The following is a 25,349-nucleotide window of genomic DNA, read 5'->3' as shown; positions in this document are numbered from 1 at the left end:
AGGGAGGGTAGCACAGTGATGTTAAAAGAGCATTAACTCTGAAATCAAAGATACCTGGGTTCAAATCCTGGCTCTCGTTTTTATTTATTTATTTATTTAGTTAGTTAGTTAAATGTCCCAGACTTGGCCAGAGGGAACCCCTTCATTTTTTATTTATTTTTTTTCAAAGATTTTATCTATCTACTTATTTGACAGAAAGAGAGAGAGAGAGCACAAGCAAGGGGAGTGGCAGACAGAGGAAGAAGCAGCCCCCCCCCGGTCCCCCCCAGGAGCAAGGAGCCGGATGCCAAAGCGGAAGGCAGATGCCTAACCAACTGAGCCACCCAGGCACCCCCAGGCTCCCATTTTTAAACTGGATGATTGAGGGGCGCCTGGGTGGCTCAGTCGTTAAGCGTCTGCCTTCAGCTCAGGTCGTGATCCCAGGGTCCTGGGATTGAGCCCCGCATCGGGCTCCCTGCTCGGCAGGAAGGCTGCTTCTCCCTCTCCCACTCCCCCTGCTTGTTTTCCCTCTCTCACTGTGTCACTGTCAAATAAATAAATAAAATCTAAATAAACTGGATGATTGAGGAAGTAGATACTCTGAGTCTCTGTTTCGTCCTTTTCAAATTAGGAATAATAATAGTGTCTACTTCAACTACTGGTTGGAGTGGGGACTTTCAGGGGCCCGCACAAAAATTGGTACTGTCCTTGAGGGACAGCTGGAACTCCTGGTACTTTGGACCTGCTGCAGGGTAAGCTTTTGGATGGAATTTTTGAGAACGGGTCTATTAAGGAGAGAAAGGCTGAGTGAACATGCCCAAGAATGAGGAAGATTCTTTGAGATCAGGGGAAGATACGGAAAGAAGAGTACTGCAAAAAGAGAAAATCTGGGGGGAAAGAAGAGACTTTTTTTTTAATATTTTATTTTTAAGTAATCTCTACACCTAATGTAGGGCTTGAACTTATAACTCTGAGACCAAGAGTTGCATGCTCCATCAACTGAGCCAGCCAGGCACCCCAAGAAGAGATGGTTTTTGAAAAGGGCTATGTTTAGGGATACTTGGGTGGCTCAGTCAGTTAAGTGTCTGACTCTTGATCTTAGCTCAGAGGTCTTGATCTCAGGGTCATGAGTTCAAGCCCTGAGAGTTCAAGCCCTGTATCGGGCTCCACACTGGGCATGGAGCCTACTTAAAAAAAAAAGTAAAAGAATAATAAGGGGTATGTTTAAGAAGTTTTGTTAAGTAATCTCCCCACCCTGCCATTTTCTCATAAAATATGCAGAAAAATTCTGGGGCTTGGGGGAGGGGCATAGAATGTAGCAACATTCTGAGACCGGCTTCATAGGAAGAACAGGAAGGCCCAAGGAGGCTGAGTTGGGGTGATGAGAGAATTATACAGATAAAGCATAAAAGCACCTGGCACATGGTAAGCAATCAATAAATAAAAGACCTCTTAATCTCTTAATGGAGTTCATATAGTTTATTTTTACTTACTTATTTAAAAATTTTTCTTTTATTTAAGTGGGGCTCAAACTCACAACCCCAAGATCAAGAGTCACATGCTCTTCTTTTTTTTTTTTTAAAGATTTTATTTATTTATTTGAGAGAGAGAATGAGATAGAGAGAGAAAGCATGAGAGGGGGGAGGGTCAGAGGGAGAAGCAGACTCCCTGCTGAGCAGGGAGCCCGATGCGGGACTCGATCCCGGGACTCCAGGATCATGACCTGAGCCGAAGACAGTCATTTAACCAACTGAGCCACCCAGGCGCCCCGTGAGAGTCACATGCTCTTCTGACTGAGCCAGCCAGGTGCCCCTGAAGTTCAAACAGTTTAAATGACTTACTCAAGGTCACCACGCTGGTGAACTTGGCTTAATGTTTTTTCTTTAACCATACTGCTTCTTAACTTATGCAAATGATGTTGGATCAGTGGGTGACACCCTTAGAGAACAAACTGACTGCACATTTACAAGACTGCAAATGCTCTAAGATAACTTTTTGTTTTAGCTAAACAAATACACAAAGTAGGTGGCTACATCATGGTCTTATTTGTCACTCATATTATCTGCCCTGGTGTGGAGCTTCGCAGGCTGATACTTTTCACTTTTTATCTCCAGGCCTTCATCAACTGCATCATTTTAGTTCTAAAATCTGTATCTGTAAGCCTCGTCTAGGAGCTAATGCTCTGCTGTATCATACAGCAGCTCCTCGCCTCTACAATTTTGTTCCTTTTTAATACGATGTGCCATCAAGTATAATGCATGGGATATAAGCCTCAATTATTGTCAGCATACTTGGGGACTCATACCAATTATAGTGATATTTCTCTGACAGGTCCCAGGCAAGCTGCAGCTTGGAGTTCTTTAACACTGAGAAACAAAGATTCGTTTTATGGGAGGTTTTCTAATAGCATTTGAGATTCTTTAGTTTAAAACTGTACTGTTTTTTATTTCTTTTTCATTTAGTTGTGGCAATCTATGTGCTTTATATAAAGACATACATTTAATTTATATTGTTATAATTTAATATACTTTAGAATATACTAATTATAATTATAGTGAACCTTGATTCCTCACAATTTGGCTTGGTGGAGGAGATGAAGTTTCAAAGCAGTCACCCAACAAAAGTCCTAGCCTTTGCTATCTTGTCTGGCTCTCAGCTCACTTCACTATAAATCTCCCCTCTCCAGCTCCTACAATTGTTTCTTTCTATCATCTCTCTATGTCTCCTTTCGTTGTTTTATTGGAGTCAATTCAAAATGGTTTTACTCTTTTTGAAATTTTCTACAAATATAAGAAAAAGAACCCCTATCTGACCTAATTTCCACAGATTTCCTTTGCCTTCTAACCCCAGATAGACAGTTTTGGCCTCTGCAGTGTTCCCTCCCCATACCTGAAGAAAGAACATTGCTCTTTAACTTGTACTGTTTTATTTGAATGCAACCCACTTCCTCCCTCTGAGCCAATGAGTCATTTTCTCTTTTTAAAGTGAGCCCTGAAAATCTTCCATTTCTCTTCAGTTTAAAATTATTCTCTTTGTGAAGTACTTTATGTCCTGTGCATGAAAGACACCCCATAAAACGGAGAAGATTGCCTTAACTACTCAAGGACTACAGACAATGCCTGACCTACCAAGTCTTCACAATTCTGAGTTAAACGGACATCATTTATTTTATTCTTTATGTAGGCAAGGCACATAGTCTCTTTTGTGCACTAGTGAATTCCCAGAATCTTGATACATAGATGTTCAAAAAGTATTTATTGGATGAATAAATGATTGATTTCCCCCCCCTCAGTCTTTTTAACTTGCTTAATACCATTCATGTAATTAATATTTTTCACATTGGAATCTCCTGCGATTAAGTAGAAAGTACTCATAAAAGGGTATTGAAAAGTGAGATATACATATTGCAGAAGATGCAGCAATACTCTTAGGGTTAGTGTAGAAAATGCCTGAAGTGGGGTGCCTGGCTTGTTCGGTCAGTGGAGCATATGATTCTTGATCTCAGGGTTGTGGGTTTGAGCCTCACACTGGGTAAAGAGGTTACTTAAAAATAAAATCTTTTAAAAAATAAAAAAATAGGGGTGCCTGGCTAGCTTGTTCAGTGGAGTGTGCAACGCTTGATCTCAGGGTTGTGGGTTCGAGCCCCACATTGGGGGTAGAGATTACTTAAAAATAAAACCTAAAAAAAAAAAAAAAAACAAAAAAAAAACGCCTAAAGAGAGACATGTTCGTTTCAGTACAATTTACAAAATTTACATTGGCATATCAAATATCTTCAAACACATATGTCAATGACCCGTTTATCTGCTACTAAATGATGTATTGCCTTGGTTTTAAATAAAACTATATTGCAATCATTAGAGTAATAATTGATTTAAGCAAGAACCTTCAATGGATGCTAAAACCAATTGGTGCGAGCTTATTGCAGAACATGATATTTCCAGGTGTCTCAGATTACTCTTACATACCCCACAAATTACTTATTCCTTATAAAGGTGAAAAGGTCTTTTACAATGGGGAAATCTTGTGAACACCATCTTAATCACATGATCAAACTTCACATCACTAATAATGGAACAAACCGCCATCGTATGCCTCCTGATATGATCTATGGAGAAAGCCATAATATTGCTTACGTAATTTTCCTGCCGAAAGTGTTTAACATTTTAAATCATGAGGAAAAATACCCTCCAAATTGAGGGACATTCTGAAAAACCGCTGGCCTGTGCTCTTCAAAACTATCAGTGTCATAAAAGCTTAACAAACGCTGAAGAGCCGTTCTGATTAAAGGAGACTAAAGAGACAAGACAACCAACTCCATGCAGTGTTTGATACTCAATTAGTCCTGAATCAAAAACAAAATTAAAAAACCCCGGCAACTATAACAGACATTTTTGAGACAATTGGAGGTGCTGGAATATAAATATATATTAGGTAACACTAGTGTGCCAGTGTTAAATTTCTTGACGGTGATAGTTATACTGTGGTTGTGTAGGAGAATGTTCTTGTTCTTTTTTTTTTTAAGATTTTATTTATTTGACACAGAGAGAGAGACATAGCAAGAGAGGGAACACAAGCAAGAGGAGTGGGAGAGGGAGAAGCAGGCTTCCCGCCGAGCAGGGAGCCCGACTTGGGGCTCGATCCCAGGATCCTGGGATCATGACCTGAGCCGAAGGCAGACACTTAACGACTGAGCCACCCAGGCGCCCCTAATGTTCTTGTTCTTACAAGAAATATGCTCAATTATGAAGAGGGGAAGTGTCATAATGTCTGTAAATAATCCTCAATGGTTCAGGTAGAAAACCTCTGAAATGGTTCACAAAAAATACACACATATATATTTGAGTATGTGTGTGTACGTACGGAGAGAGTTTACACACATGCACACACACGGACACACAAAACACGAGAGAGAAAAAATGTGGCAAATGTTTACAATAGAAAAACCTAGCTGAATGATATATGTATATTCGTTGTACTAATCTTGCAACTTTTCTCTGGTTAAACAATTTTCTAAATAAAAACTTGTTGGAAAGATTGACATTATGAATTCAGGGTTATTTCGATTGCTTATTCAGATATATAATGCTCAAAATGTTTGATGGTGGCAACTAATCTTTCTTTGAATTTTCTGTTTTCATCATCCTACTTTATTTAGCTCTCCTTGCCTTTCTGTTCACTGCCATCTGTCAAGCAGAGCCATCAATAAGTATGTGATGTGCACAAACACCTCAACAGATTCTGAACATGCCTAAGTGTGAAATGAAATTCTGTTTCTTCTAACAGGAGACTTCTCTCATAGGACCTCTTATAAATGTATCTCTTGTATATCCTGCGGAGAGCCTCCTTTTTTTGTTTTTAGGCTGGTAGTTTATCATACTGACTAGAAGCCATTCATGTATATGGAATATAAATTTTTATCTTTTTCTTTTTGCCCTCCAATATCTTTTTAGCCCTAGACAAAAGAGGAGCCCAAAGTATCTCTAAAAATGGTTAAACTATTGCTTTATTCTATAAAGAACTAGAGAAAAAGAGACTCTGGATAACAAGTGATATTTGCAATTATGAAGTAATATTCACTGTGCAATAGAGTGATTTGTGATATATTTGTGTGCCCACATTGGGACTGATCATTTTGGAATTATTTTCTATTCTTCACTCTAACCCTTTTGATATTAACCTTTGTGAAATACAAAAGCAGAATATTGGAGCTTACGTCATAGTTGCTCCTGGATCAGCAGTCATTTGATTGGTCACAAACACAGCCACGTTATATTCTGCATCAAGAAATAAAATTAAGAAACTAAGGGAATAGCAGTATAAAAAGTTCATTGCTTCGATTTCAGAGTTTAGGAATACTGTGCTATGAATTGATTTTATAAACAATATTACATTCCTATTTTTTCATTGATAACATAAATTAATTTATTTAAAGTTATTACTGTTATTACTATTTAGGTACTTATTGTATTAGAATTAGTATTTTGGTTTAAAAAAAAAGAACTGCATTCCCATGAAGGTAATTTTATTTTTATTTTTTTTTATTTTTTATCTTTTTTTTTGAAGATTTTATTTATTTATTCATGAGAGATAGAGAGAGAGAGAGAGGCAGAGGCAGAGGGAGAAGCAGGCTCCCCGCAGAGCAGGGAGCCCAACGCGGGGCTCGATCCCAGGACCCTGGGATCATGACCTGAGCTGAAGGCAGACGCTTAACCGACTGAGCCACCCAGGCGTCCCGGTAATTTTATTTTTAAACATGTATTGCCTCCTGACATTATTCTGAGCTTCTCTGCAAAGCCTACTCAACAGTCACAGATGCTATTCCGATAGCACCACTTATTTTAAAAATCTACCTTCTGAGATTTTTTGGAGTCGTGACAACATCTGGGCCAATTTTTGCTGCCGTTCAGCCAACTCCCCACGGCCGCTGAAATCCACTCGAAAAAGTGCCATTATTGAATCAATGATCTGCACAGGATTAATGTAAAAAGAAATATGGAAATGGAAAGAAGAAGTTAATTTGGATTGGAATCAATAGAAGAAAAATAATACGCTAAACAGCTCTGTGAGGGAGTGGTATTTAAAAGCTTGTACCAATAGCTTGAAGATGCCAGCTTCTTCATGGAACTTTGCTGCTACATAATCAAGTAGCTCCATCTGATGTTCACCTGGTGGGAAATGCAGTGAGAAAATGTTATAACAGCTAGAAGAAGCAGAGGCTAAGATCATTTATGTTCTTGGAGTTAAGGAAAAGAGAGTCATAAAAGGATTTTCTTAATTGTTCATGGCTTTATTAAATATGATCTCACATTCTGCCTTAGCATGCATGCCAAATGCTACATTATCCAAAAAGAATGTTACTCTCCATTTCAAAGACAAGAACAAGAAATCATTTGAGGGCATTTTAGTATCTCAGGGCTTGCCAGATGATAAAATTTGTGGACTGACTAAATAAATTTGGAGGAAAGCAAAATGAAAAGAGAACAGAACAGCATCAAAATGTTGTAAGTATTGGGCGCCTGGGTGGCTCAGTCAGTTAAGCGACTGCCTTCGGCTCGGGTCATGATGCCAGGGTCCTGGGATCGAGCCCCACATCAGGCTTCCCGCTCTGCAGGGAGCCTGCTTCTCCCTCTCCCGCTCCCCCTGCTTGTGTTCCCTCTCTGGCTGTATCTCTCTCTGTCAAACAAATAAATAAAATCTTAAAAAAAAAAAAATGTTGTAAGTATCACTCAAATAGCAAATCAGTGCTGCCAACCTTAAAACAGCCCAAGCATCCAATTACATGGGGCTCTTACTAGTATATGCACGTGCATAAAGGACATTGTCCAGTACTGCATCATGGTCTACGTTGAAGCGGTCAGCAATGTCCCGAAGGCGATCCGGACGGCTGGAGTATGCCAAGATTAAGGATCAATAAATCAATTCCAAAAAAAGTTTAGAACAACTACAAAAAATAATACCTTAAGTAAGTAAACTAACAGAGAGGCAAACATCGTACCTGCAAAGGTATTCTGGAGGAAGCTAATAATCACATAAAATCTGTATCAGATTTTTCTTTTTCGTAAGTGCCCAAATTAATAAACAACTTAGTTAGTGATAACAGTGATAGAAATGACGAGGCAGTGATGAATTTAAATACTAAATACTCTAATCCTTACAATAACTTTGGAAGCTAGTTGTTATGGCCTACATTACATTTTACAAATGAGGACACTGACAAACAGAGATTAGGCAAATGACTCAGGATTATGTAGCAAATGAGTTACAAGAGAAAAACTAAAAAATAAGATTTGTGACTCTCTTTTGATCTCAGTTCTGTAAAAAATAGATCTATTCTAGGAAGATAGTATCACTGAATTATAATTCAAGTCGCTTCAAAGTGAACTAATTCACTCTCTTTAAATTCCTCGCTTGTTCAATATGAAGTAACTTAATATACTGTTAACCATGAGTTGCCAACAAATGATAAATTTGACTACATAAACCAAAGGAGCAATAAGTAATTTCAAGGATCACGGGGTGCCTGGCTCAGCCATTTGAGTGTATGACTCTTTTTTTTTTAACAAATTTTTTTTTAAAGATTTTTTATTTATTTATTTGACAGAGAGAGACACAGCGAGAGGGAACATAAGCAGGGGGAGTGGGAGAGGGAGAAGCAGACTTCCCGCAGAGCAGGGAGCCCGATGAGGGGTTCGATCCCAGGACCCTGGGACCCGAGCCAAAGGCAGACGCTTAACGACTGAGCCACCCAGGCGCCCCTCGAGTGTGTGACTCTTGATCTTAAGGTTGTGAGTTCGAGCCCTACATTGGGTGTAGAGATTACTTAAAAATAAAATCTTAAAAAAAAAAAGGAATCTCAAGGGTCAGAAGGAAATTATCAACCTACTGTTTTCGGTTTGTTTAGTGTTTAAAATCTCCCTTCTTCTAAAGGACTTGTGTTAGCTTTCTGAAATTAGTAAATTCATAGGGAGGCAAATTCAGAGTACCTGCAAAGGTATTTTTGAAGATGCTAATAATCACTTACATCCTATCTAAACTATAAAGGAGTAATCAACATTTTTTTTAGGTCTTTGGTGATTCCCAAATATGCCTACAGTATTCTCTGAAGTGAAGTGAGCTAAAATAAAATCCATGTCTGTGTTCTCATTTCACTTTGTTTACAGTGTTTATATAGTACTGATCATACTATAACTGTAAAATGAGGACAAATTACAATTTTATTTGTGATGTTTACAACTAGCTCCGTATGTGTAGAAGTGGATTGTCTTTACAATTCCCCAGCCGTCTATATCCTAATGCACTACATGTGTTCTTTCCTTCAGAGCTTCAGTGACAACCACTAAAATCTTCCATTGCTACTGAGTATACCCAGTAGATGTTTTTGGTGAACAGGTCAAAGACGGCAAAGAATTGGAAGACACAGTAAAAATGCTTTTCAGTATTTCACTTTTTACAGAACCTGGTTACTATGTGGCTGAAAGTGTAAAAGTTGGGCTTATGCTGAAGGGAAGTTCAAATCAATTTATAAATATTTGTTAACCGATTACTATATGGAATTGATTACCATTTTAACCAACTACCAATGCTTTGTGGAAGACATACGGAGTCATAAAACAATCCACATTACAGGTAAATGTAAAACATAATTAAGAAGGCAAACTATAAACATATAAAAAGGAAAGTATCAAGAGAGAGCAGTGTACATGTAAGAGAAACTAAAGGAGGGGTGCCTGGGTGGCACAGTCAGTTAAGCAGCAAACTTTTGGTTTCAGCTCAGGTCATGATCTCAGGGTCCTGGGATCGAGCCCCACAATGGGCTCTGCACTCAGTGAGGAGTCTGCTGGAGATTTTTTCTCCCTCTCCCTCTGCCCCTCCCCCTGCCCATGCTCTCTTTCTCTAAATAAATAAAATATTTTTAAAAAAGAAAGAAACTAAAGGAATGAGAACATTCCATTGGGGCTCTTGAACGTCCTTGTCATCCCCACCCCCCCCCCCCCCCCCCCCCGGCTGTCCTCCCTCCTCCTTCTTGCATAAGACTTGGCTCCTAACTGCTCCTCTCTACCATTCTTGATAAAATCCAAATTGCCCAAACAGTGGCTGCTCATCTGCAAGAACCATTCCTCCCTTTTCAAGAACCATTCTTAATCAACTATTTCTGAAATGAGCTGAACTCCAGCTGCGCTCCTCTTGCTACAGCCCTACATGGCATTCCACCCTCCTTCCCCAAGTTTGGAGTCTCCTTCAGAGTCTTCTTATGACTGCTATTTCCAAATAAAGTCTTCTGCACATGGCTCTCTGTTTTTGTTTTTTTTTTTCCTTCTAAGACGGTATTTTAGGTAGTAAATTCTATAACAGATTAAGAAGGACAAGGTTTTTTACGTTGGGTAAGTGGAGAAGATTAGAAAAGGCAGGCCTTCAAAGGAGAGCCTTAAAGGATTTGTATGATTCAGAAGGATAGGGATAGATAGTAGGGATAGACGGATCATATACCCAAGGAGGATAGAAATACACCATGCAAACTTCTCTGACTGGCCAGATTCACATTTAAGAGCAAGAGCAAAATAAAGGCATTTTCAGACATGCTAGGGCTCAAAGCTTACCACCCAGATTACTTTTCTGAAAGAATGACTTGAGTAGGTACTCCGATAAAACAAAGATATAGGAAATAAAATTAGGGATGCAAGAAATCATAATGACCAATTATAATGAATACCTCTATAGTTAAATCTAACTAATTGCTGATGTACAATGTTTTCATGTTTTAGAGACAATAATACTGGACTAGAACAGATTGGATCCCCTTGCCTCTAACAGTGGTAATAGTGAGGAAGGAGCTTGGAGAGCTAGGCTGGGGCTTCATTGTGACTGGCCTTACAAACTTGCGCAAGTCTTTTCTATTGTTAAAAACAATTTCCTCTTGGGCGCCTGGGTGGCTCAGATGGTTGAGCGTCTGCCTTCGGCTCAGGTCATGATCCCAGGGTCCTGGGATCGAGTCCCGCATCGGGCTCTCTGCTCCTTGGGAGCCTGCTTCTCCCTCTGCCTCTCTCTCTCTCTCTGTCTCTCATGAATAAATAAATAAAAATCTTTAAAAAAAAAAAAAAAACAATTTCCTCTGAACCTGATACCTCAAACTACTGTATTTCTTCTTCTATTTGTTGGTTAATAACACACTGGCTCCATTCTTTACTGTTTATTTGCAACAAGCTTCCATCATCTTCCTTTACTGCAAATGCTCTTGGATTCCTAATTTCAAACCTCAGTGATCTTTCTCAGTTTGTGCCTTCTTTCTCTCTTCGTGGAACAGTGCTGACTACACTTTTCTTCTTGAAACTTTCCTTTGCTCAGCTTCTACAACCAGATTTTCTCCTACTTCCTCTGTCTCTATGGCATCCTCTTTTTTAGTCCCACTTCCTAAACTTAGGCACACTGGGAAGTTATGTTCTCAGTTCTCCTCTCTTCTAAGTTCTCTTGCCCTTCTGTTTATTCCATCTATATCTCTGGCCCTTCTCAGACAGAGTCCAACATTTCCAACTGCCATGTGGATGTCCTCCTGTTCATATTTAACACACTGAAATGAAACACACCTTTTGTCTGAAACATGATCTTCCCAGTTCTGTCTTTAGAGTCATTATTCTCCCATTATAAGACAAAAAACCTGACAGTAGTTTCTCAAACCTCTCTTTCCTTTGTCTACCAAATATAGTCATCAAGTCCTATCAATTTTCCTCCCCAATATTTCTTGTCCCTTTTTTCTTTTTAAGATTCTTATTTTTAGGGGCCCCTGGGTGGCTCAGTCGTTAAGCGTCTGCCTTCGGCTCAGGTCATGGTCCCAGAGTCCTGGGATCAAGCCCCACATCAGGCTCCCTGCTTGGCGGGAGGCCTGCTTCTCCCTCTCCACTCCCCCTGCTTGTGTTCCCTCTCTCACTGTGTCTCTCTCTGTCAAATAAATAAGTAAAATCTTAAAAAAAAAAAAAAGATTCTTATTTTTAAGTAATCTCTACACCCAACATGGGACTCGAACCTACAACCTTGAGGTCAAGAATCACATGCTCCACTGACTAAGCCAGCCAGGCGCCCCTTGTTCTTTTCTTTTTATTCCTCCCGCCTCCAGCCTAGCTCAAGCTCTTATTTCTTGCCTAGAATATTGCAAAAGTATCAATTTATACCCATCATCTGATTTTTTTTTTTTTTTTATTCATGAGAGACAGAGCGAGAGAGAAAGGCAGAGGGAGAAGCAGGCTCCCAAGGAGCAGGGAGCCCGATGCGGGACTCGATCCCAGGACCCTGGGATCATGACCTGAGCCGAAGGCAGACGCCCAACCATCTGAGCCACCCAGGTGCCCCCACCATCTGATTTTAAAGCCCTTCATATCTAAGACCCAAATCAGCTTTCCAGCCTTAATTCTGAAACATCTTACATTTCAATTAAACTACAATTCTTTCCGTGACCAGTAAGGTTCTGCCTTTTTCCTTTCTGTGCTTTTGTTCTCTTCTTTCCTTTCCCTTTATTTTGAACCATGACTTTGAGTGAGTCAACAATCTTCTTCCTAACTACTAAGTACCATCTTTGGAGAAGTAAGAGGATTAAAAACAAATAAAATAGGGGCACCTGAGTGGCTCACTCGGTTGGGCGTCTGCCTTCGGCTCAGGTCATGATCCCAGGGTCCTGGGATCGATCCCCGCATCGGGCTCCCTGCTCAACAAGGGAGCCTGCTTCTCCCTCTCCCTGCCGTTCCCCCTGCTTGTGTTCCCTCTCTCTCTCTCTCTCTGTCAAATAAATAAATAAAATCTTAAAAAAAACCAAATAAAATATAAGTTCCTCTCATGTATTCATTTGGTGAATTTTACACCAAACACATCTAGAGAAGTGAAACTTTTTAAATAAAAAGTGATTTGAAAACTTTACCAACAACTGATTTCCCTGTGGCTTTTCTCATTATTGCTGGTTTAGGGGATGATTATACAAATGATATATTTTAAACTTTCTTTGTAGTAACATTACTACATCACACTATTATGCTAGCAACTTATTTAAATAAAAAGGTTACAAAGTATTTTCTGTATCAATGAAGATAATCTTTCCTCCTGAATAGCCACCTGCTCCTGGAAGTTGAGCTGTCACTAGGAAGCAATTAAAAAAATGAAATAATATTAATAGAAATGAATAAACTTTGCACAACTAAATATATAAATTAACATAGGATTTATGTTGGTTGCAACTCTTTCGTCAATCTGGCAAAAAGTCATGATCCTTTAGTTTCTAAACAGCATATTATATTTTTATATTACTAACCAGTGGTAAAACCATAAGTATTCCATCAGCATGGTAGTTCAACAAAGAATGTCAATATATCTCACAATTTTTAGTTCTCCTAAAGAATAGAATTTATTACTTTCTTCCTATAAGAAACAATCACAAATATAATTTATGCTTTATAACTCATTTAAGTAACCTTTCAATTAATGCATGTCAAATTTTAAAATGCATTTGCATTATAAGTATTATTAAATAACACTAAAGAATTTCTTTATATTAGGTTCATGTATTATTTCATTTATCTTTCAAAACAACCCTAAATTTGGCACTATCATTATTCCTATTTTACTGATGGGGAAAATTAGAAAGGTGAAGCAACTTGCCCAAGGTCACACAGTTATTAATAGTAGAGCCAAGACTGGAGCTAGGTATTTTGATTCCAGAATCTGCTTCTTAACTGCGTGCCCATGCTCCTTCTGCTTAGGTCAAAGAAATGCACAGTAACACCTTTGTACAAAAGGAGGTATTTTGTTTATTTTGTTTTAGAAAAATTTACTTTTAAATCTTAAGGCCAACTTTACTTCATGTAAAGTTAGAGATTCTAGGTCTCAACTGATTTTGTGACATTCTTGTCGATAGAATATAGAAAAGCTGGAATGGGTAAAATGGACAGTGAGGGCCTCTCCCCACCAACAACACTATATTCATATACCCATTCACTTCCTCCTTGTTTCCATTCAGGTGTTCAGAGTGTAGCACATATAACATTACCTCAAGCATCACACATTCAAAGACTGGCTTTGGTATTTGTGTAACCATGGGCAGTTTCATTTCCTTGTAAATTTCAGGTTACATGAGATTATATAAAGTACCAAGTACAAAGTAAATCAGTAAGTGACTGCTATGATTATTATCGTTATTGTGGTTGTTATGTATCCTTACCACAGAGGGTATGAGAGAGCTGGGTTTTTCCAGTACGAAATTCTGTGAAATATAGAAAAAACCAAAGCCACATAGTTAATTTCTAGATATTTTCATAAAGAATAAAATACAGTCTCAGAGTATGATTTTCTTTCCAACTGTCAAATCTTACACATAAAGTACCACTGTGTCATGGATGGATCCTGCAATACAAATAACAGTGGTAAAAATAACTTTTTAAAGGTATCTGTTCACAGAACTGTACTTTAGAAAAAATTTATTTAAACCAAGTTTTCCTTAGGATTAGTCATTGTGAGATAATAGAAAAGAGGACATGGAAGCTCCACACCTCTTCCCTTATACCTTTTTCTACTCATCTTTTCTCTCTAAATGTTCATCTGTATCCTTTGTCATATCCTTTAATAAACTGGTAAACATGAGTAAGTGTTTCCCTGAGTTCTGTGAGCTGCTTTAACAAACCAATCAAACCCAAGGAAGGGGACATTGGAATTTTGGACCTATAGCTGGTTGGTCAGAAGCACTGGTAATAACCTGGGCTTGTAACTGGCATCTGAAGGCAGGGGACAGGTAGGGGGATTCTTACAGGACTGAGCCCTTACTTAGCCTGTGGAATCTGATGCTACCTCTGGGTATAGTGTCAGAATTGACCTGAATTCTTGGATACCCTGCAGGTGTCCAAGAATTGCTTGTTGTTGTGGGGGGAAACGTCCATATATTTGGTGACCAGAAGTGTCAGAAGTGAAGTGTTTGTGTGAGTAGTAAAAGAGACTCACAGGAAAAAAATATACAGTAGGAAAGAATGGGTTTTCCCTATATGGGGAAAAAAATACTGAGCTTTTTCATCTTAGTCATATAAATGAAAGTTTAAAACCCTACTACAAGGAAGGAGAGCCTTGGGTTGTCCCATTGCACTGAGATCCTCAAAGGAAAGCTGAAGTAGTCTCAGACTGGTGGCATGCCCTACCTCCCAACAAAAGCAAATTCTCTCCGGAGAAAAACTTCCCCACTCACCAGTTTAGGTCCAGTGAGCTCCCATAGATCAAAATCAGGCAATAAGCTCACAAATATCAATAAGTACACAAGAGAGTAAGCCACTAAGCCTGACAGTCAACAGAAATAATAAAAACCAGATTTATTTCTCTATGTCAACAGAAACATCAACAACAACAACAAAAAACAGACTAGTTCCCCAAGGATTGCAGATACTAGAATCGCAGGCACAGCATATAAAATAGCTATGAATGAATTGTTATGAAGAAAAGCAGAGGGGTGCCTGGGTGGCTCAGTTGGTTGAGTGGCTGCCTTTGGCCCAGGTCATGATCTCAGAGTAGTGGGATTGAGCCCCGCATTGCGTCGGGTTCCCTGCTCAGTGGGGTGCCTGCTTCTCCCTCTCCCTTTGCCACTCCCCCTACTTGTGCTCTCTCACTCTCTGTGTCAAATAAATAAATAAAATCTTAAAAAAAAAAAAAGAAAAATAGAAGATAGAATCAGGGAAGAAAAAATCTACTATGTTTCATGGAACATGCGTATCCTAGAAATAAGATTGGTCTCATTATCCAACTACCTTCTGAAGGAATGAGAAAAAGAAAATTCTCTTTTCTTCTATGGAAGTCAGAGATAAAAAGATGACAAATGCCAACAAGGCCTCTCTGTTAATGTTGGAATGTATTTTTTTTTAAGATTTTATTTATTTATTTGATAGAGAAACACAGTGAGAGAGGGAACACAAGCAGGGGGAGTGGGAGAGGGAGAAGTAGGCTTCCCGCTGAGCAGGGAGCCCGATGCGGGGCTCGACCCCAGGATTCTGGGATCATGACCTGAGCCGAAGGCAGATGCTTAATAACTGAGCCACCCAGGCGCCCGTTGGAATGTATTTTAAGCCCAGAATGATCCTATAATTGATATTTCAACATAAGTTTCAAAGTAGATATACAATGTACTATTGGTTGTTTTTTTTATTATATATGTATGTGTGTATATATAATTTTTTTCATATAACAAAATATTACGGTTCCACCTACCTCCAAAAGCTTCTGTGATTGCCATGCTTTCAATTCCACCTCCTAGCAACTTACTGGAAATAGAAAGTAAGCATTAGTAAAAGAAACAGAAATAGAGAGATCAAGAAAGGAGAAAGTGGGGCGCCTGGGTGGCTCAGTTGGTTAGGCGACTGCCTTCGGCTCAGGTCATGATCCTGGAGTCCCGGGATCAAGTCCCGCATCGGGCTCCCCGCTCCGCAGGGAGTCTGCTTCTCCCTCTGACCTTCCTCCCTCTCATTCTCTCTGTCTCAAATAAATAAATAAAATCTTAAAAAAAAAAAAAAAGAAAGGAGAAAGTGTACCATTTGTGTCATATCTATCTATCCATCCACCATGAACAGGAATTCTTGGCAGAACAAATGACACTCTACCTCTTTAGACCACAGATTCTGCTGTATATGGGCAGGATGGATCAACAAAACGACATATAAACCCTGCTGTCCTTGCTCTTACTTGAGGGTACCAATAGGAAATGTGCTATATAGACTTAAGTCTCATTATTCTTTAGAACTGAACTGGAGGGCGCCTGGGTGGCTCAGTTGGTTAAGCGACTGCCTTCGGTTCAGGTCATGATCCTGGAGTCCCTGGATCGAGTCCCGCATCGGGCTCCCTGCTTGGCAGGGAGTCTGCTTCTCCCTCTGAGCCTCCCCCGTCATGTGCTCTCTCTCATCCTCTCTCTCAAATAAATAAATAAAATCTTAAAAAAAAAAATGTATTAGAACTGAACTGGAGCTTGAACAACTGGTCTTAATTATTAACTGGGTTGTTCATGTTGTGCTTGGGACTATGTTTCTAAAAGTCAACTGGGGCGCCTGGGTGGCTCAGTTGGTTAAGCGACTGCCTTCGGCTCAGGTCATGATCCCGGAGTCCCGGGATCGAGTCCCGCATCGGGCTCCCTGCTCGGCAGGGGGTCTGCTTCCCCCTCTGCCCTCTTCCCTCTCGTGCTCTCTGTCTCTCATTCTCTCTCTCTCAAATAAATAAATAAAATCTTTAAAAAAAAATAAAAGTCAACTGAATATACATTTAGTGGGAGAACAGACAATGAACAGTATTAGGTAAGTAAATAAATAAAATATGTGGTATGTCAGATATTATTAAATGGTATGAATAAAAATTAGATCTAGAAAGGAGATAAGAAGTGCAGAGGATGAAGGCAGGGAGTTTATTTATTTTTTAATTTTATTTTATTATTGGGAGTTTAAATATTTAAATAAAGTGACCAGAGAAACCTCACTGAGAAGTGGACATTTTATAGCAAAGATCTGAAAGAGATGACAGCAAGCCATGTAGATATAGGAGGAAAATGTGTTCCAGGCAGAGGAAATGGTAAGTGCAAAGGCCCTGAGGCAGGAGTGTATCTGGCATGTTCTAAGAATAGCAAAGAAGTCAGTGTGGTTGGTGCACAGCAAACTGAGAAAAGAATAAAGGATGAGATTAGATTAGAGAGGATTTTGGCTTTTGCTCTGAGATGATGAGTCATTAGAATAGTTTTGGGCAGAGAAATGTCATTATTTGACCTAAGTTTGTTGTTGTTTTTTCTTTTTCTAAGAGAGAGTGGGGGGAGGGGCAGAGGGAGAGAATCCCAAGCAGACTCCCCACTGAGCATGGAGCCTGAGAACAAGCTCAATCCCATTACCCAGAGATCATGACCTGGGCCAAAAACAAGAGTTGGATGCTCAACAAACTGAGCCACCCAGGGCCCCTGACCTAAGTTTTAAAGGGATCATTCTGGCTCCTGTGTGAAGAATAAACAGTAGGGGCAAGGTCTGAAAAAGAGAGAAGCTAGAAGTTATTATAATACTCCAGAGGAGATGTTAATAGGTAATTTAAATGAGTAAGGTAACAGTGGAGGAGGTAGTGGAGAATTAATTGAATTCATTATTTCCTCTTTTTTTTTTCTAAACACACATATATACACACATAGGAAAAATATATAAACATTATAGTGGAAAGTTTCGAACATAAACTAAAGTGGACAAAAACAGTATAATAATGAGCCATCATGTACCTCTCACTTAGCTTCAACAATTATCAACTATGAACTCATGGTCAATCTTTTTTCATATAAACCTCCAACTACTTCCCTCCCTTTTCATATTATTTTAAGCAGATGCTGGACAACATATCATTTCATCCTAAATATTTCAATAGGTATCCCTAAAAGATGAACACTCTTATTTTAAAGATAATCATATTATCATTATTACCTAAAAAAGTAGTAATTCCTTAATATCAACTATATAGTAAGTGTTCAATTTTCCAACTGTCTCATACATATCTTATTTTTTAATACTGTGCTTGAACCAGGATCCAAATAAAATCCACATATTGGGGATTAGGTAATATGTCTTTTTTTTTTTTTTTTAAAGATTTTATTTATTTATTTGACAGAGAAATAGCAAGAGCAGGAACACAAGCAGGGGGAGTGGGAGAGGGAGAAGCAGGCCTCCCGCCAAGCAGGGAGCCCGATGTGGGACTCGATCCCAGGACCCTGGGATCATGACCTGAGCCGAAGGCAGACGCTTAACGACTGAGCCACCCAGGCGCCCTAGGTAATATGTCTTTTAAATCTCTTTTAATCTCTAGGTCAACACTGACTTCATCTGTTTTTTGATTCCTTATAATTTATTTGTTGAAGAAACTGAGTGGTTTGTTGTTGACGGTAGAGCAGACAGGATTCCTTAATGAGTAAGAGTTAGGGTGTGAGAGGAAAAAAAACAAAGTGCCAAGATGACACCAAGGTTTTAGTTCTGAGGATCAGAAAAGAGGCGGATCTGAGATGAGAGAGGCTTTGGGAGCTGCAGATCTGGGACAGATAACAGAAGTTTGGATTTGGACCTATGAAGTCTGAACTGCCTGATAGACATCCAATTGGATGCAATATTTGACTATGAAATCCTTTTTTCTTGGAATATCTTGTGAGGACAGGGTTTTGAGGACTATTTTGTGGAAATACTGCTTTTGTTCAAATTGCTCTTGGCCACTCATCTAACCTACAACTAGGAATTCTGCCTAGTAAGGTGGGGGGGGAACCCCACAATTTAGACAACTTGCATTAGGAAGATGATAACTATGTCTCAGGAATCATGAGATAGTAAATAAAAAGGGAAGTTAAAGCTGCTCTTGCTGGGCGCCTGGGTGGCTCAGTTGGTTAAGCGACTGCCTTCGGCTCAGGTCATGATCCCGGAGTCCCAGGATCGAGTCCCACATCGGGCTCCCTGCTCGGCGGGGCGTCTGCTTCTCCCTCTAACCCTACCCCCTCTTGCGCTCTCTCTCTCTAATAAATAAATTAAAAAAAAAAAAAAAAAAGCTGCTCTTGCTAAAGAGCAAAAAAAGCACTGGATTATTTCTTCTAGAATATTCAACCTAAATGACTGATTTTTAAGTAAAGCCAAAAGTGAAATGGAATTTCCTTTATCAACAAGAAGAAAAGGAAATGAAAAGTTAAACTGATTTTCAAGATGGTTTTTAAAATACAGGCTGATTCAGAAACTACTTATATTTTGGGTCTGAATTTTTTGTAACAAATTTAATCCTGCTTCTACAAATCGTCTGGAATTTGTTTGCTTCAGTAGACCTTCAGAAAGAAAAAAAAACTATTACTTCAGAAAAAGAAGCTATTTCTTTTTCTTTTCTTTTTTTTTTAAAGATTTTATTTATTTATTTGACAGAGAAATAGCGAGAACAGGAACACAAGCAGGGGGAATGGGAGAGGGAGAAGCAGGCTTCTTGCCGAGCAGGGAGCCCGATGTGGGACTCGATCCCAGGACCCTGGGATCATGACCTGAGCTGAAGGCAGACGCTTAACGACTGAGCCACCCAGGCGCCCAAAAGAAGCTATTTCTAACAAACTCAAGAAAAGAGATACAATATTCCCAAGACTGTGTCTAGTGGTTGTAAAAAATATGAGATACACACTCAAATTCCTGGCTCCCAGTGGTGATATGGAAAACCATCTTTCTCTTCTCACTATACTCAAAGGCAGTCAAGAATCCTGGTTCCTACAGAAAGACAAAAGGAAAGGTTCAAAGGGGTATAAGATGATGGTTTTATTTCAAATGCTGCCCAAAATTCTCTATTTGATTATCAGAGTCATCATTTGATATGAGCTACAGTTCATTTGTCTTTGAAGGCAGCACGAGATCATGGTTAAGAAAACAGGCTCTGGAGCTACCCTATCTAGGTTCAAAATAAGTCTGTAATCTACTTACTAGTCGTATGATTTGGGGTAAACTACTTAATCTTGCTGTACTTCAATTTCCTCTTTTGGGTCAAATCAGGATAAGAATAGTGTCTCTCTCGTAGGGTAGCTGTAAAGTTTAAATGAGGTATATTTATGGCATAAAGCAAAATGGTATTTTACCAAATGATTCCATTGATTTCATTGAACAGCATCATTTTCCCCTAGCTCTGGAAGTTTCAAGGAGCACAGAAATTCCAGTGTTTACTATTCATGAGACAATGTATTGCAATGGTAGAAATACTACTTATTTGACAAATCAATGAACTACAGCTGATGCAGTAGTATAAGTAGTGAGAACAGGCCCTGATGTGCTCTAATGACATGGTCTAATGTATTTCCCTTTAAAAAAAAAAGAAAATGATTTTATTTGAGATAGAAAGAGAGAGTGCATGAGCACGAACAGTGGGGAGGGACAGAGGAAGAGGGAGAAGCAGGCTCTCTACTGAGCAGGGAGCCTGATTTGGGACTCAATTCCAGGACCCTGGGATCATGACCTGAGCCAAAGGCAGATGCTTAACCAACTGAGCCACCCGGGTGCCCCTAATGTATTTCCCTTTTTGTTTTAAACTATGACAGTGGTTCTCAAACTTTGGAGAACTTGACAGGGGGTTAAGAAAGCCCAGGTGGGGGCACATGGGTGGCTCAGTCGGTTGAGTGACTCTTGATTTTGGCTCAGGTCATGATGTCCGGGTTGTGGGATCAAGCCCCATGTCGGGCTCCACGCTGGGCATGGAGCCTACTTGGGATTCTCTCTCTCCCTCTTCCTCTGCCCCTCCCCCATCCTCTAAAATAAATAAATAAATAAATAAAATGTTTAAATTCAGAACTCTTAAGAAAAAAAAAGAAACAACCCAGGCCCTATCCTATTTCAATGAGTCTGGGCCTATGTGCTCTTTATTAGCCACTCCAGGTCATTCTGATACACACCAATGTTTGGAACCACTGTACTATGAAATTAACCTCTCTCTCTCTCTTTTTTCTCTTTCTCTCTCCCCCTCCCTCCATCCCTCCCTCTCTCTCTCTCTCAATCTCTTTCTAAGAATAAACAGCTTTAGTTAAGAAAGGATGCAGACTGGGCGCCTGAGTGGCTCAGTTGGTTGGGCAATTGCCTTCGGCTCAGGTCATGATCCTGGAGTCCCGGGATCGAGTCCCGCATGGGGCTCCCTGCTCAGCGGGGAGTCTGCTCCTCCCTCTGATCCTCCCCCCTCTCATGCTTTCTCTCTCTCAAATAAATAAAATCTTTTAAAAAATTTAAAAAAATAAAAAAAAAAAAGAAAGGATGCAGACTCTGGGTATAGTAGTGGATGCTTGAGAAGGAGAGGGATTCTTTTCTTTGATAATGGGATTTAGTTTGCAAAGAAAATAAGACCAACGCCTATGAGCTATAAATTGGCAGTTTTGCAAACTCTGGGTACTGCTCTAGGGCAATTGTGGATTTGGCCTGTGAGTATATTGCCTGAGTTTACTCAGAAGTTAGAGCAACTGAGCTGGGTTCAGAGCAGTTCAGCGAGGTCCTCTCCAAGTTCAGGACCATACTGCCAATGTCATCACTCAACTGCCTCTGGGGAAGGCAATCAAATGGCTGTCAGTGAAGAGAGCTTCTAGGACTTGCTAGGAGTGAGACCCTTACATACATATGTAGACATGGAGAGACTTGTTCTGCAAAGAGAGAGACTCGGTGCCTATCATTCTGCACATTACTGTTGCCAGAGCTAGTGCCTCCCTTGGCCCCCAAAAGTTTAACACAAAAGCTCGAGTCAAAGGCATATGTTTTTGCTCGGAGCCTCTCAGCTGCATGGGCCGCTCACAGTCTGTGGGCCAGCTACAAGGTGTGAGTTCAGCTCAGCTTTAGCTCATCTGCCTCAGTGAGCATATTCTTCGTCCTATTTATCTTGACTGTACACATGTAGACCCACACTGGTAGTTTATTTCTAACCCAATGCTCTCTTACCGACTGGCCTATACTAGGAGAGGGCAACTTCTTTGGTGCTGAGTGCTTTGCAACAACGAAAGATACAATATTTGAGGAGACAAAGCAAAAATAAGGAGGAGTTAAAGCAGAGAAACAGAAAGGGAGAAAAATTAATATAAAAGGAGACCAAGGGCGCCTGGGTGGCTCAGTTGGTTAAGCGACTGCCTTCGGCTCAGGTCATGATCCTGGAGTCCTCGGATCGAGTCCCGCATCGGGCTCCCAGCTCGGCGGGGAGCCTGCTTCTCCCTCTGACCCTATCCCCTCTCATGCTGTTTCTCTCTCTCTCTCTCTCTCTCAAATAAATAAATAAAATCTTTAAAAAAAAAAAAAAAAAGGAGACCAAAAAAAAGTTTTGGTAAAAATAATTACCTTTAGAGTGTTCAAGTCTCTTAACACCTGTCTCAATCTGTCAGAACTTAATTGTTGTTGCTTTGAAACTGAAGTGATAAAAAGTTAACATGAGGATTATAACAGATTGTGATCTATAGAAATTCAGAGTTCCCACAGTAGTTTCTGGTGTTCATGACAAGTTTCTAGCACTCAGTGAGAAAGGCTACAGAGACTCATGGGGCCCTTCTAAGCTAAAATAACAAAGAATTGATTTTGCTTACAATAAGTTTGTTGGCTGCTTCTTTAATCTTGTCCACTTTTGCTTCTGAGAGCCCTTTGACATTGCATAGTGCTCTTCTTGTTGTCATCTGTATCCCTTTGATGGTACAGATTCCTACTGACTTCAGTTTCTTAATGTCAGCCACATTCTGTAAATAAAAGAATGGGTGCAGCAGATCGATAAAATGCCAGCCTGCAAGGCTCCCATACTATGTCATGTGCTTTTGTGTCCATCTCCTTCCACCACGATGCCAATTTTATACAAGCAGCCAGGTGGAACCCACCCACCATGTAGCCAAATGTTCTGGAAATATCTGAGTAGAACATACCCAGCACGCTGCCAAATGTTCTGGCTGTGCCCTGATTTCCCAAGAATGTTAGTGAGACCCTGGCAATGTAACAAGGAATTCAAAAGAAAAGTCTGTTGGTGGAAAAGCTAGCAAATTTATCACACGTTCACCCCCTCAGTTCATCTCTTTCCTTCTAGAGAACTTCATTATGAATATGTTCTTTTAAAATTAAATTTTTTTCCCTCTGCCCTTGGGGAATGCAAATAACTACATCACCAAAGGACCAGGATTTTTCTCTTGCTCCTATTTTCTAAATCCAACTGAAAGAGATTAAATGTGAGGACTTCAAAAGATAATGTCAGAGAAGTTTTACTATCAGTGAACTGCTGTTGAAATTCATCTACTTACTCAAAGTCCAATATCAGTCAACATCATTTACTCTAATCACCTGCCACAGAACTGAATTTTCTGTTGATGAAGACAGAGGTAGGTAGCTCTGAATACCTCAGTTGGACCAGTGGTTCTTGACTAGGGGCAGTTTTGCCCCCTTAGGACACTTGACAATGTCTGGAGAAATTTTTGGTTGTCATAACTAAGAGGGGTGATACTGGCATATAATAAGTGGTCAGTGGCCAGGGATGCTGTTAAACACCCTACAAATCCACAGGACAGCCCCCCCCCAACTAAGAATTGCCCAGTCCCAAATGTCAATAGGGTCAAGGCTGAGGAACCCTGAATTGAACAATTTCATACTGAAAAATTACTTACATTGAAAATTGAAAAAATACTTACAATTCCATGTTTTTGTAACAGGTCAATGTCTTGAAACAAAGATTCCTGAAGGAGATGGAACAGAAAAAAAATGGAGCTTTGATTCTTCATATCCAATTGTATCATATCTTTTAAAGAGTTAATTCAATATTATGAGGCACTCCAAAATGCCTCAAATTCCACTTCTCTAGACAGATCGAGTTATGATCAATAAAGTTTTTTCAAAAACATTGTTACAGGACGCCTGGGCGGCTCAGTTGGTTAAGCGACTGCCTTCAGCTCAGGTCATGATCCTGGAGTCCTCGGATCGAGTCCCGCATTGGGCTCCCTGCTCGGCGGGGAGTCTGCTTCTCCCTCTGACCGTCCCCCGTCTCATGTGCTCTCTCTCATTCTCTCTCTCTCAAATAAATAAATATTTTTTAAAAAAACAAAAACAAAAACAAACAAACAAAAAAACATTGTTACATACTTAGAAGATGCACCAACACTGAAAGGGCTGGGAAGCCCAATATTTTTGTCATGTCCTGTCCAGATTTTTAAGACCTTAACCCAAAGGAGTGGAACAACATTTAACCTTTTAAAAAATATGTTTTCGGGCGCCTGGGTGGCTCAGTCGTTAAGCGTCTGCCTTCGGCTCAGGTCATGATCCCAGGGTCCTGGGATCGAGTCCCGCATTGGGCTCTTTGCTCCGCGGGAAGCCTGCTTCTCCCTCTCCCACTCCCCCTGCTTGTGTTCCCTCTCAGGCTGTGTCTCTCTCTGTCAAATAAATAAATAAATTCTTTAAAAAATTTAAAAAATAAAAATAAATAAAAAAAATATGTTTTCTGGGCGCCTGGGTGGCTCAGTTGGTTGAGCGACTGCCTTCGGCTCAGGTCATGATCCTGGAGTCTCAGGATGGAGTCCCACATTGGGCTCCCTGCTCAGCGGGGAGTCTGCTTCTCCCTCTGACCCTCCTCCCTCTCATGCTCTCTGTCTCTCATTCTCTCTCTCGCAAATAAATAAAATCTTAAAAAAATATATATATATATGTTTTCTCAACTTTCTGCCCCACCAGACTTTGAACTCCTTCCTCTGCTATTCGGTACCAGCATGCATTGATACCATTATGGCTGCACCAGTTGTTAGGTTATTAAAATACTTTCATGCTAGTTGCTAAGTAGCTAATCTTAGCACCCCTTGCCAAACAAGTTGTTACATATTTGTAATATTGCCTCTCTCTAGAACTATGCTTTCTTTCCACTCTCAGTTTCTAAAAATAATAGCAAACAGAGAAGGAACTTCATTTTTGTGGAATGACTGAACGTCCACTCATATTTCAACATTCTAGCCATACCTCTTCATCTTGGAATCCTGGTTCTTCCAGCACAACTTGATCCTCCTTCATCTTGAAAGGTGAGCAGCAGAAAAATAATCACTTCTGGGAAAATAAGAAATATTATTTAAGAAGTATAGATCATATAGTACAAAACCCTTTGCCCAGAGACTTCCTTGAGCAATTAGAGAAACATTTAGTTTAGAATGACTGAACTAGCCTATCTTCTTTTTGCTGGGCACAGGACATTATTTCTTTCATGGGTGTATGTATGTGAGGGTGGGGACTTAGTTTCTACTCCTTTTCCTGAAAATTGGTTACCTTTTCTCATCTTTTGATTTCCTATAGCACAGATATCATGACTGTTTTCTTGGAATGCTATTTAGCATTGCATGTTGCAGTTTAACCTTTCATGTTTATGTTAACAACACCTCA

General features: G+C 39.8%; 1 protein-coding gene across 2 annotated transcripts in view; it reads right to left on the bottom strand.

Moving 5' to 3' along the window:
* DMC1 (DNA meiotic recombinase 1) overlaps positions 1–24,986 on the bottom strand; it is a 38,911-nt gene extending 13,925 nt beyond the window's left edge. Inside the window, exons 1-11 of one of the 2 annotated variants that reach the window (XM_021687669.1) lie at positions 24,936–24,986; positions 23,624–23,668; positions 22,544–22,690; positions 19,636–19,718; positions 15,700–15,752; positions 13,679–13,720; positions 12,528–12,600; positions 7,275–7,366; positions 6,574–6,647; positions 6,333–6,447; positions 5,696–5,756 (exon numbers count right to left, since the gene is read on the bottom strand). In XM_021687669.1, coding sequence (XP_021543344.1) covers positions 5,696–5,756; positions 6,333–6,447; positions 6,574–6,647; positions 7,275–7,366; positions 12,528–12,600; positions 13,679–13,720; positions 15,700–15,752; positions 19,636–19,718; positions 22,544–22,690; positions 23,624–23,668; positions 24,936–24,986 — 836 coding nt within the window. The remainder of the gene's footprint in view (positions 1–5,695; positions 5,757–6,332; positions 6,448–6,573; positions 6,648–7,274; positions 7,367–12,527; positions 12,601–13,678; positions 13,721–15,699; positions 15,753–19,635; positions 19,719–22,543; positions 22,691–23,623; positions 23,669–24,935) is intronic. The other variant, XM_021687670.1, reaches the window with a different exon arrangement.
* Positions 24,987–25,349: the final 363 nt, after the last annotated feature.

The sequence above is a fragment of the Neomonachus schauinslandi genome, chromosome 5, assembly GCF_002201575.2.
Source record: "Neomonachus schauinslandi chromosome 5, ASM220157v2, whole genome shotgun sequence".
Taxonomy (NCBI): Eukaryota; Metazoa; Chordata; class Mammalia; order Carnivora; family Phocidae; genus Neomonachus; species Neomonachus schauinslandi.
This window is presented reverse-complemented; position numbering and strand designations above follow the sequence as displayed.